The sequence below is a fragment of the Bubalus kerabau genome, chromosome 17, assembly GCF_029407905.1.
Source record: "Bubalus kerabau isolate K-KA32 ecotype Philippines breed swamp buffalo chromosome 17, PCC_UOA_SB_1v2, whole genome shotgun sequence".
NCBI classification, from domain to species: Eukaryota; Metazoa; Chordata; class Mammalia; order Artiodactyla; family Bovidae; genus Bubalus; species Bubalus kerabau.
The window spans coordinates 39460657-39473529 of record NC_073640.1 but is presented as its reverse complement, the minus strand read 5'-3'; the positions used below and the strand labels follow the sequence as shown (position 1 = coordinate 39473529).

Here is a 12873-nt window from a genome sequence, read left to right as displayed (position 1 = left end):
TCAGATGGTAAAGAATCAGCCTGCAATGAGGGAGACCTGGGTTCCATCTCTGAGTTGGGAATATCCCCTGGAGGAGGGCATGGCAACCCACTCCAGTATTCTTGCCTGGAGAAGCCCCATGGACAGAGGAGCCTGGTGGGCTACAGTCCATAGGGTCGCAAAGAGTTGGACACGACCGACTGACTAAGCACAGCACAGTACCACTGTTCTACGTGGCAGACTCCAAATGTATCTCACTGAAGTTCATTTCTATTTTTCCCTCCTTTTTTTGGGGTGGGGAGAAGGCCAGGCAGGAACTGGGGGTGGGGAGGATATGGGATCTTAGTTCCCCTGCCCCCTTCACTAGAAGCTCCCAGTCTTAATCCCTGGACCGCCTGGGAAGTCTGTCTGAGGTTCATTTTAAAATATTCAACTAAAGATGCTTTCATGGTCCACAAAGAATCTATCAAATAGTCTCCAGAAGCTCAGGATTCTTCCACAAAAAAAATTCAAAAATCATCACATAGAGCATCACCCAGCCTCCTAGCAATCCTGCAAACTGCCTGAAGGAAGTGCTCCAGGAAGAGAGGTGAGAATCTAAAACTTGATCTTAGAGCAAAAGACTGAACATAACCTCATTTTTTTACTGGGAGTGCGCGCTTGAATGGAGCCACAAGGAGCTGACCAAATGTATTCGAAAAGAAAGTGAAGTCGCTCAGTCGCGTCCAACTCTTTGCGACCCCATGGACTGTATGTAGTCTACCAGGTTCCTCCACCCATGGGATTTTCCAGGCAAGAATACTAGAGTGGGTTGCCATTTCCTTCCCCAGGAATTGTATTCGAGGCAGAACTAAAGTCTCCTTCGTATTTGGTGCGTGAGGTTTCTGGGGCTGGGGGTGGTGAATAGGAGGATCAATACCTCGACCATTCTAAGAAAGCAAGAAATGCTGACAGTCTAAAGGAGTCTCTCAAAGTCAGGTCCGCAGAACTCCTAAATCAAAACGATCTTTAACAAGGCAGGATTCCGGGTACTAATCCATAGCTCCAGAATTCCAGTCTTTTGGGGTAGGAGATGATCAAGGAACCTGAATTTTGGCAAACATCTCCATCTCCACTGCATGCTAAGTCTGCAAATCACAGACTCAACCACGGTGGTGACGGTGGGGCTGATGGGCAGGAAGAACCAAGAGCTTCTTAGCGGGAAGAAGCGACAGGACTGATCTGGCATCTGTCAGTTACTTTCTCTATCCCCAGCTCCGCCGCCGCCAACAGACGCACTCGGGTCAAGTTCGGCCCTTTACTCATCTCCCTTCAAGGTGAAGAATCTGCCAGGAGAGAAGGCGCGTTCGGCCCAGCTAGGCTATGTGTGCATCCGAGGCGCGCGAGGGCTCCGCCGCCCCTTCCCTCTCCGGGGATCTCTAGAGTAGCCCCCACCCGGACTCGGCAGAGGGGAATCGGCGAGTTTCCCGGGGGGCCGACCTGGAGCAGGCCGCACTCGCTAGATACACCCTCATTCCATCCCCGCCCCTACGCCCCTTCCCCAACTCACCAGTGGAAGGGCTCGCCACTCAGGGAGCTCGCCTCTCTCCGCCCCGGCCCCACGTGCGCGCGCTCGCGTGTTCTGCCCCGGAAGTGCTCGCGGCGCAAGGCCGGAAGTGCGCAGGCAGTGCTCGCGGCGGCGGCGACGGCGGCGGGAGGTTCGGTTGTCGCCCGTTGGCCGCGCGGCGCCGCGATCGGCGGCCGCCATTGCAGGTCAGGCCGCGGGCAGGGAGCGCGGGAGGCCGCGGGGAGCGAGGGCTGAGCCGGGGATGGGGGGGCGAGGGTGCGAGGGAGCCGGAAGCTAGGAAGCTGGGGCCGGGCGGGGCGCGCGGCTCGAGGAGAAGAATGGCGAGCTGAGGGGCGGGGAGCGGCGGGCGGGGGAGGGGAGGCCGGGAAGGGGGAGGGGAGCGGGGAGGGCCGCGCAGAGGTGGGGGCGACCCAGAGGCGCCCTCGGGGTAGAAGAGCCGGGAATTGCGGAGAAGGGAGCGGTGCGGAGTCGGAAGGCGGAGGGAAGGGAGCGAGCTGGGCGGAGCGGGAGAAGGGCGGAAAGAGTGGCCGAGCGCGGGCGGAGGACGGAGAAGGGGGCGGCGCGGGCCGGAATCTCGAGGTATGTGCGGGAAGGGGCTTTTCCCTGGGTTGGGAGGGAACCCAGCACGCGATGCTTGCTAGAGCTGGGGAGACCTGGAACCCAGAAGTAGCGGGAACATCAGAAAGGGTCTAAGCGGGGGGTAGGACTGTGAGTTCTTTGGAGGGGACATTTTTAAATCTTGAGGGGAAGAGGCTATTGGGAGCGGTAGTTGGGAGGGTAACTGGAAGGAAGAGACTGGAGAGTGATCCAGCTTCTTTTGTGGGTGGAGTGAGAGGCCGGAGAAGAGTGGGGTGGAGTCGGGTCCTGGAGGAGCGAAGTACTTAAGAATTGGGGGACATAGGGAACGATTTGGAAGATGAGGGTGGTAGAGGAATAACGTTTAGAGCGATCTTTAGGAGGGTGAACGGTTTGGAAAGACCATTCTGGGGTTGGAGGGTGGAGTTTAAAATAGTTTCCTTGGGAGGTAGGAGAAAGGCTTGGTAAGAGGTCCTAGAGAAAGTCGAGGGGGGGGGTTGGGGGGGTGGGCAAGAGAGGGGAAGCGGACAGAGAAGTCCCAGAAAGTGGGAGGGGCTAGAAGTAGGAAGTGCTTGTAGCTCAATTTCCAGGGAGAGGAGGAGGGGGTCGTGGGAGATGGTGAAGATGGGGCTGGTGGGAGGGAAATCCAGTATAGAGGGAGACCTCTAGCAGAGCTAGACTGGAAGGGACTTTGGGCAAGGGAGGGGCTCAGGGCAGTAAAAGGAGGAAGGGTAGATGGGGCCGCAGAGTAGCAGAAGATGGAGAAAACTGGAGTAACTCAGAACGACTGAAGCCATCTTTTCTACCTATTGTCTACGAATACCAGTAATTGATTCCCTCCATCATGGGAATCTTAAAACGTGATGGGAAAGTCCCACATGTATGCATAGTGTCCACACACGTTTTTGAACACACTGTTCACTAATGAAAAGTTCGGAAGCATTCAGTTCCACCTACCCTCCATGGCCCCTTTTCGGAGGAGAGCAGGCTTTTCATTTAGAAACTGGATTTTAGCATTTAATAAGTCTGTCAAGAGACAAGGTCTTCCCTTGAAACTTAGATTATCCCCATCAGTCACAAAACCACTGTAACACTGCTAATAAAAGTAATCTGTATCCAGTTGTATGTAAAAGTTCATGAATTGTTCATTTGCTGGAAAGGCACACAGAAATAGCTACCATGCTTAGAGAAGAAAACCTTCCAGAACTTAATCCCTGAACCTTAATCCCAGCTTGGTAAACCCTGCCTGCCATGTTTGAATTGTTCTCCCATTGTGTAAACTTGACTTTATTCTTAGAACATGCTGCTTTTATAGGATGTTTTAGTCCACTGTAAAGATTAAAATAATAATTAAACAGAGTAAAGTCACTCTATTGGACATGTACTAAGAAAAATGCCATGTTCCTCCAGGTAATCAGTAGCTTGACCATAAGTTTTACCATATGTTAGGCACGTGCTAAGGACTTTACATTCATAACTTCATTTAATAAAACAACCTTTTTGAGATAGGTTTTTTTATGCTCAGTTTATTGGTGGAGAAACTGACATTACATTACCTCCATCATACATAGGCTAGAAAGATGGTAGACTCACAGAAGGCAGGTCTGACACTGAATGCTCACTAAATCCCTGAACACAGAATAGTCTTTGGGACTGAATATGGACTCAATAAATGCTAATTGTTGGCCCAGCAATTTGCAAATATTTTGTCATATTTAATTTTTTAATAAAAATGAATTTAAAAAAAAGTGAAAGTCTTTATTCCCCTTTTTTTAGAAAAAATTTGTAAGGGCCTAATGAAAACAATTTTAAAAAGACTGTTTAGCTCTAATAAAATTTAATTCTGTGTAGTTAGGTTAAACCATTGAGTCAGAGCCCATTGTTTCCATAAAAGCTGCATGTTCTGTTTAATACCGTACATACCACACTTTCTGCTGCATCTTATTTTGGGAGCTGTTAACCATTAAGGATCCTTGCTCACTGCTATTCTCTGTTAAGCGCTTAGTAATATTAACAAACAATTCAGAAACCAATGGATAAAAAATTTTGTAGATAAGATCAATCAGTGAGAAAGAATGCTCTGTTCTTTTGACTGACTTTGTCTAACATTAAGGAAACGGGTTTGGGCCATAATTTTGAATCCTGGAGCTGACCTTGAGTACATCTCTAGGGATTTCAGAAACTTAAGCCTCATCAATTGGATATGATGAAAAGCAGGCTTACTTGATTTCAGCTGCCTACCCCACAGATGTCATAGTGGCAGTATGTAAGATTTTCCTCATAGGTGGTTTATTTGCCATCCTGTGGTAGATGCTGTAAGAAGAGCAGTGTTTATAAAGCAAGTTCCTCTATAGACATCAGGCATGGGGGTGGGGGGTCCTATGTGAGAGGACCGAAGGAAAGGGTGGATTGTGGGGGAGTTACGGTCATACTCCGCAGCAGCCACTCTAAGGTGTCCGACCAGTTACTTAACCTTTCGCTTCTCTGCGCTTGTTTCCTCACTGTAAAAAGGCAGTGACAGACAGTGCCTGTATCATAGCATTGTTTGCAAGATGAAAAAAAATCCAGGGAAATGTTCAGAGAGGTTTAGCTATGTTAGAAATGAAGCTTTCTGTATTAAAAAGATAATGCTTTGCCTGAACTTTTCTTCCTAAGAAACTGGTGGCACTTTTGATTTTTCAGGTTTTAATAACTTTAATAGTAACTGACTTCAAAATGACAGTTAAGATGTATCCCAGATTTGGTCTGATTTCAGACAAACCTTTTGAGTTTTGATTAGGGCTCCCATTGTGAGTATGCGTTTGTTTTGAGAAAAAGGGATTCCTTTGCTACTCTGTGGTTTGTTCAGGCCTCTTGAAGTCATGCAGACTACTGTCTTGAGAAACAACAGTGTTTCAGCTTTACTTGCAACCTCCAAAATATCTCCAGGTCTTAGGATTGGGAATGATCTGAGGTAACCTCAGATATTTCTAAAAAAATTTTAGATACTATTTCCAGAAATCTTGAAGCCCCCCACAAAAAGACATTTTGTTTTTGTCTTTCCATAAAGGAAAAAAAAGGAGTTAAAATGTACACAATGCTTTTTAAAAAGTTTCTTTTACATAGCTAAAGTCATTTGACTAATGAGTACAGAACATATGTATTTATTTAGCCATGTAACAGCCTCAAAAACTTAGGTAGAAAAAAAATTTCCCCTTTTATAAGAGGGGATAGGGAGTCAAAATAATTCATTGCAGGGAAAAGGTGTTTGGTTTTTTCCATACCTTCCATCTCCAAGTCCATACTGTAGTCGTGGGCTTTGAGACTCCACTCTGAAATACATTGAATTTAAACATCTTTTTGAAAAGTAAGATCATAAAATTCTTCCTGGCTCTACAGGAACTTGGAATTATTATTCTTAACCAAAGACAGTTGATCCTATCTAAATCTGGGATTAGACTCAAGGCTGTTGAGAGAGAGAGGTGCTGGGCAATCTTTTCCACTGACTTTTAGTTTCATGATTTGATATGGTACATTGGTCAAACTGTGCCTTCAGATATTGCTCTTGGTAACAGCTGCAGTTTCTACACAAGCGGTACCTTAGAACAGACACTTAAAAGTTGCGTTGGTTATTTGTAAATGTTGGAATGAGTTGAGACTGAAGACTTAGAAATCTCTTTGTTTTACAGAAATTTTTCATTATAATGTTACTTGTTACCAACAGGATTTGACTTGTATTTTACTTCTTCACCTCTTTGTTTTCCTACTAACTTGCTCTGCCTGCTCTCAAGGGGATGGGGACATATTGGACTGCATGTTCTCATGTTTTTACTTTGACTTTTCACTTTCATGCATTGGAGAAGGAAATGGCACCCCACTCCAGTACTCTTGCCTAGAAAATCCCATGGACGGAGGAGCCTGGTGGGCTGCAGTCCATGGGGTCGCTGGGAGTCGGACACGACTGAGCGACTTGACTTTCACTTTTCACTTTCATGCACTGGAGAAGGAAATGGCAACCCACTCCAGTGTTCTTGCCTGGAGAATCCCAGGGGCGGGGAGCCTGGTGGGCTGACGTCTATGGGGTCGCACAGAGTCGGACACGACTGAAGTGACTTAGCTACACTGGGTGAAATGTGCCTCCATTAGGTGTGTTATTAGTGAAGTGCCCAGGTAAACATACCTAGTTTTAAGAACAGCTGTTTAGAGGATGGAGCAAGAAAAAGAACAGTCTGATTCAGCCAATAGGATATTTTAAGGTGCTAAAGGAGAATTTTAAAATTCAAAGGGATGCGTTCCCCTGCATTATTTATTAATACTAACTTGGTAAATACACCCCCATGTACATAAATACAGCCACATCAGTCCACGGGTTCCTATGAGCTAGACTTTGGCAAGCTGGGTGTGAACTTCATTTGTCATCACTTTCTCCAGCCTCATTAGGTCTCAAGTGTTTAGGTCACAGGATTTTTGTTTTTAGGAGAATTGCTAGCTGCCTGCCTGTATCAATAGGTGTACTCAAGCAGGGCCACCTACATAAGTGGCATAAGTGGATAGAGAGCTGTGTGGTCTTGTTGGAGCATTAGCAACAAGTATGGAAGTGCAACTACTCTGACCCAGCTACCAGGCATCTGTTTTCCTTTATCCACTTCGACCACTTTTTTTCTGGTTTTTGTTTTTATTTACTTAGCTTTTTTGGCCACACCGCGCAGCTTGTGGGCTCTTAGTTCTCTGACCCAGGCCCATGGCAGTGAAAGCCCTAAGTAGGCCACTGTTCTGAATTCTTGTTCTGGCAGGAGACTCCAGGAAATAGGGAATGCACCAAAAGTATTTCTATTAATACATCCCCTTTTTCTAAACGGTCTGTACATTCCTACCTCAGAGTCAGAGGTCTTCAGAGGTCTTAAGGGTTAATTGCCTTCCCTGCTGTGATTTTCCTAAAATGTGTATCTGTGTGAACGCTTTATTGCTTCTCTGAAACTACCTGTATTTTACTATCACTTGCACTTACCAAGGAAAATACACTGTATCATCAGTCACCAAAAGTTTATTTAAATCAAACGAATATTGTAAAGCAGTTATCAGGCAAAAAATAAGTACAATTTTAAAAACTCATTTACAAGAACTCTTTCTTGATCTACATGTATTTATTAACCCTTAGAAACTTCACAACTTCAGTTTCAGTTATTGAGCCTTTTTTGATTTATGGCTAAAGTGTACCTACCATGCTCTTAAGTTTTATAGTTATAATGTGTAAATGCTGATTTACTTATCCTTTGAAAAATTAGCTATATGTTAGTCTTTTAAAGCAGTTCCACATCTTACAATATTTGGTCTTCATAATAGTTAAATGAAGCCAACAATCTAGGTTTTAGCCCCACAGTGACTTGGGTATGATGAGTGTCCACACTTCAGGCTGGAACCTGAACTTAGGGCTTCTAATTTTAAATTGTTAGTCTTTCTCCTTCAGGAGACCTTGGGAGAATATTAAAAGTGCTTTGGTTGGTCTGTTGGTGGTGGAGGTAGGGCCTTCTTACCTGTGAGACCTTTGTTCGCCTGGGCCAGTGTATCACCTGCGGTCAGGGGGTACCACGCTTGGCAGTGCTGCAGCAGGTCTGGCGTATTCAAGCATGCCTTCTGGATGAAGCTATTGCTAAATGCATGTAAGCAGTGCCTGCCTGATGCTTTCATGCCTTTTTGTCCTCTCTTGGTTTTCTCCTTGGTTGAGAGGTATTGATTACAAGTGTGAAGTCAGATGGCCTACGTTTTTATGCTGGCTCTGCTACCTGCTAGCTGTGTTTGTACCACATATAAGCAAGAGTATATCCCTCAGTAACTTTTATCTGCAAAATACGGCTAAGTCCCTGTCTCACAGTAGTTGAATGAGATACCATCCATAATATGTATATGCACAGCATCTGATTCATAGTAAAAATTGAATAAATACTGCTGCTGCTGCTAAGTCACTTTAGTCGTGTCCGACTCTGTGTGACCCCATGGATGGCAGCCCACCAGGCTCCCCTATCCCTGGGATTCTCCAGGCAAGAACACTGGAGTGGGTTGCCATTTCCTTCTCCAGTGCATGAAAGTGAAAAGTGAAAGTCAAGTCGCTCAGTCGTGTCCGACTCCCAGCGACCCCATGGACTGCAGCCCACCAGGCTCCTCCGTCCATGGGATTTTCTAGGCAAGAGTACTGGAGTGGGGTGCCATTGCCTTCTCCAGAATAAATACTAACTGCTATTTATACTTGAAGTCCAGTAATTGACCAGCCTCATGATTCCAAAGTGTGTTTGGTGCTCAAGAGTAAGAGGTTCTGCTGTCTTACAGGGCTGCTGGCAGTATATTGATACTTTTCCCTGGAGATCCAAAACAAAGATTGACATGTCAATAAGGAAACCTGTTTAAGCAGGTGTTTGCTAATAGTGAGCACAATTATAATACCTATTAACTTGTTCTACAGTTGGTAAACACTGATCTGATAACCTTACACTAGGCTTCATCTATTCATTGGAAAGATTTTTACAGAAGTCATAATTTAGATCCCCCATCCCTTTAGTCCCCCCATTAATCTACCTTTCTTAGGAAGACAAGTATAAGAAGCCAGTTTCAGGCAAAAATGTCCCATTTTAACTCATTCTTGTAGAGTACTGCAAACTTGCCACCAGGTGGGGCCATTGTATAAAATGAAGGATTAAGCATCAGGGTTGTTTCAGTGTCTAAATGAAAGATGGGCAATGTGTTTGATGAGAATCACGTTAGAAATAAGCTTTACCATTCACTAAAGTCTGAAGGACCTTTTCCATTCTCTCAGCTTTTAGTTCAGAGAGATCCTTTGAATCTTGAAATAAAAGATAACCAAAGTGGCAGACATCGACTTACACCATCGCCAAAGGAAAAAGTAAATCTAAAAGAATTCCTTAAAAAAAAGAAAAAAAAAAAAAAGAATTCCTTAGTTTCTTAGACAAACACAGAATGGAAAATATAATGCCCCTAAGAAAGGCAAGTTAGCATACTGACGAGAGGGTGGGCTCTGCAGTATATGTCTTAGGTTCAAATCTTGGCTGGTTGAACACACTGTGGTACCTATTAACTTTCCACACTGTGGTTGACCCTTGGTGATCTGGAGCAATTCTCTATGTATAATACCAGTTTAAAAAATGTACATGCTATGGAGTTGTTAGGGGAATGAAACTAAATGTGTCTGAAGCATTTAGAAAGTGCCTGGCACACAGCATTCGTTACGATTATCCTAAAAAATATATTTTTCCTCTACAGCTTCTTTTCCGTTGCTTTTTAAAGACGTAAAGCTCATGGTGCAGATTGTTATTTCCAGGTGAGTAAATTTTGAGGGTTTTAATTTAGCTTGAACGATCAAGTCTATATAGGTTTGAAATTTCCCTGAAAGAATTGGGGTCCTCAGATGCATCCAGCACAAATCCCAGCCTTTCAGTTTTGAGTTCAGTGCATGGCACTGCCCAATTTCCCAAGAACTTGTGCTCAACAAGGAGTTCCCTTGGGCCTTGATTGGTGGTGTAGGACACTATGATTCATCCTTCACCCCTCCAAAATAGTGTAACCGCCAGCCCTTTGCTTGCAGTGCTGGGGCTGGAGGCCTGGCAGAATGGGTGCTGATGGAGCTACAGGGGGAGATCGAGGCTCGCCACAGCACTGGATTAGCTGGAAACCTCCTGGGAGACCTACATTACACCACTGAGGTGAGGGGACTTTTCTTTCCCTGCCTAATGCCTCAGGAAAGCAAGCTACACCAAGGTGGTGCTCCCAGGACCCACAGTGAGGACTGCCCTCAGGTTTGTTATTCAGGGTCTAGCCAAGCCCCTCTTGTTCTCCCCCCGCCACCCCTGACCTCTGCAGTAGCAGGGTAATTTAGCTTTGGGGAATCTGGAAAGATCACAGTTCTGAAAGTAGAAATTCTCTCACCTGGGGCCGGAAAGAGTAAAAAGGATATGAGGGTGGGTTATCCGTTGTGGCTTCTCAGCAGTGGTAGAGGGAGTGGAGGTGCCAGCATTGACTCCTAAGAGCATCTCTAGAAGGCACTTGAATGTTATGACTTCGCCCTGAACCTCAGGCATCTCATTCTTGTTCTGCCAAAGGGAATCCCTGTGCTGATCGTGGGGCATCATATCCTGTATGGGAAAATCATCCACCTGGAGAAACCTTTTGCCGTCCTTGTTAAACACACGCCCGGGGAGCAGGATTGTGATGAACTTGGCTGCGAGAGTGGCACCCGGTACCTGGTGACTGCACTCATCAAAAATAAGATCCTTTTCAAAACTCGTCCCAAGCCCATCATCACCAACGTCCCCAAGAAAGTATGAAAGAACCTCGGATTTTCCCTCGAGAGCGGCCAACTCCTTGGACTCGTGCCCCCCTGCCACCTCGAGGACGGCTGGACGGTTCCCTGGGACCCCAGGGGGGTCCTGTTCTAAACACAGGCCACCCACTGGGTATGAACTCAGATCCCTTCCTTATGGCAAGCAGTTCTCTCGGTGGAAATTTGGCTCCATTTCCAAGGAATCCCTCTCCTTTTCCCACTTCATCAGGCTCACTGGCTTCAAATCCAGCACCTTTCCCTGCTGGTGCTCATGACCCAGGCCTGGCTTCTTTCCCAAGAGGGATGAACCCCCCTAGCACAGGTGCAGTTTCTTTCCCAAGGCCGGGTGGTCTCTTGGGCCCAAGCCCAGGGTCAACTCTGAATCCTAGGGCAGGGGCTCTTCCAGGCCCAGGGCCTCTGTCTAACCCAAGGCTAGGGGCTCTCCCAGGGCCAGGTCCAGTGTCCAACCCAAGGCCAAGTGGTCTTCTGGGAACAGGTCCTGACCCCAGAAGTGGTGGCCCCATGGGCCCTGGATCTGGACCCAGCCTGAGAGCGGGTGTCCTGTTGACTCCTGGAAACGGTCCTCCCAATCCTAGACCTGTTGGCCTGGGCCCTGGACCGAGTCCCAATCTGAGGTCAGGCTTTGTAGGTACAAACCCTGCCCCGAGGTCAAGTATGTTTCCAGGTCCTGGCCTTGGGCCCAACCCAAGATCAAGTGGCCTGGGCCCAGGCCTTGGGCCTAATCCAAGGGCAGGTGGCCTGGGCCCAGGCCCTAATCTGGATGCCAGAGCAGGTGGCCTCTTGGGCACAGGATCTGGTCTTAACTTAAGAATGGCTGGGCCTCAAGGCCTAGATCTTGCTCCCATTCTAAGAGCAGCAGGTCTTTTAGGAGCAAATTCAGCTTCTTTCTCACAGGCTTCTGGAAACATGGGCACAAGCCCATCTTCCATGGCCAGGCTTCCTGGCCCCATAGGCCCAAATTCAGGGCCTGGCTCTCGGGGAATTGGCCTTCCAGGGCCAAATCCATCTCCCCTGTCAAGGGCTCCTGGCCCTGTTGGCCCTAATTCAGCTCATTTTGCAAGGCCTGCTGGCCCTATGGGAGTAAATGCTAATCCCTTTCCAAGGGGGACAGGTTCAGGGGGGTTGAACCCAGCTGCCTTCTCTCAGTCTTCTAACACATTGGCTTCAAACCCAATTAACTTCCAGAGGTCTGCTGGCCTCCAGGGTTCAAGTCCAGCAGTTTTCCCAAGAGCCTCTGGGCCACTAGGTCCCAACCCAGCTAACTTCCCAAGGGCCACTGGCTTACAGGGTCCAAGTCCAGCTACCTTCCCCAGGTCTATTGGCCCGTTAGGCCCTGGTCAGGTTACCTTCCCCAGGCCAGCTCCAGGGCCACTAGGCTCTTCGCCAGCCGGCCCCGTGGGTATCAACCCAGCTCCTTTTGCAAGGCCAACTGGGACCCTGGGTGTAAACCCAGCTTCCTTTCCAAGAATGAATGGCCCTGTGAGCAAGACTTTGGTTCCATTTCCTAGAGTGGGGAGCCTCCCTGGCACAAACCCAGCTGCTTTCCCTAGACCAGGGGGTCCAATGGCTACAATGTACCCAAATGGAATGTTGCCCCCTTAAACACCATTTTCTCTCCAGGACCACCTTGGTTTCCAGGCACTGTGGTTCTGGGCAGGTAAAGTAGTAGATATGGAACTACAATCTGAAGTACATACCTGGGGCTCAGGTTCAAATGAGCCGTTTTCCCCACTCTGCGTCTTTCTTGACTGAAGGAACTTTAACTGTGGGATGTGGACTTTGGCAGGTGGGAATGATCCCACCTTGAGAGAAGGAATCTCCAGCCTTCAGGAGCCTGCTGTGCTTTTGTCCCACAGCTTTCTGCCCCTTGTTTCTTACTAGTTTCTTGAATTGTTCTTGTGGACCTTTCCTCAGGGATACATTGGCCTGCAGGTCCCAATTCATACATAGTCCCCTGCTCACCACTGGAGAATGAGCTCAATGCTCTCTAGAAATGTTGCATTGGTGAAAGGACCATGCTTCTGCAACACTGACCTGGTCATCCTCTACTGCCATACCTTCTTCCCCTGGGGACTTGAACACAGAACAGGGAAGTGCAGCCACTTCAGAGAGCCACCAAATACAGCATCCGCTTGACTGACTGGGTCTGCAGCTTCCTTCTCCTGGGACTTAGAGGAAGCCAGAACCAAGGCTACACTGCTCATCCAACTCCCTCTCCACTGGTACTCCCAATCAAAGAACCTCAAGATTAAACTGATGTGGATGGGATTATGGGAATTGGGGTGGGGGGTGGGGGATAAAGGGGAGAAATCACTGTGCTTTGTTCAGCCTGATGTGAAAGGATGGTTGGTGTTTTTCCCACATTGTATCTTTTCTTACTGTTTCTTTAATAAATGAGATGAGAGGGCTGTTGATTTCACTC

At 47.3% G+C, this 12873-nt stretch overlaps 3 protein-coding genes across 4 annotated transcripts in view; 2 read left to right on the top strand and 1 right to left on the bottom strand.

Moving 5' to 3' along the window:
• Window positions 1–1668, bottom strand: part of UTP4 (UTP4 small subunit processome component) — a 29520-nt gene extending 27852 nt beyond the window's left edge. Inside the window, exon 1 of the mRNA XM_055554253.1 lies at window positions 1529–1668. The gene's annotated coding sequence lies outside the window, so the exon portion shown is untranslated. The remainder of the gene's footprint in view (window positions 1–1528) is intronic.
• CHTF8 (chromosome transmission fidelity factor 8) lies at window positions 1609–12859 on the top strand. 2 transcript variants are annotated; one of them, XR_008704578.1, is made up of 5 exons: window positions 1609–1731; window positions 9374–9431; window positions 9696–9813; window positions 10210–10563; window positions 12366–12859. XR_008704578.1 is itself a non-coding variant. In XM_055554258.1 (4 exons), the coding sequence occupies exons 2-4, from the start codon at window positions 9409–9411 to the stop codon at window positions 10432–10434; spliced, it is 366 nt and encodes a 121-aa protein (XP_055410233.1). In that variant the 5' UTR covers window positions 1609–1731; window positions 9374–9408; the 3' UTR covers window positions 10435–10593. The 2 variants fall into 2 exon arrangements, 1 of the variants encoding a protein (XP_055410233.1); XM_055554258.1 differs by lacking the exon at window positions 12366–12859 and having other exon boundaries at window positions 10210–10593.
• DERPC (DERPC proline and glycine rich nuclear protein) lies at window positions 10431–12283 on the top strand. Its single transcript, XM_055554257.1, has one exon. It carries the CDS (start codon window positions 10431–10433, stop codon window positions 12051–12053), a length of 1623 nt encoding a protein of 540 aa, XP_055410232.1. The 3' UTR covers window positions 12054–12283.
• Window positions 12860–12873: the final 14 nt, after the last annotated feature.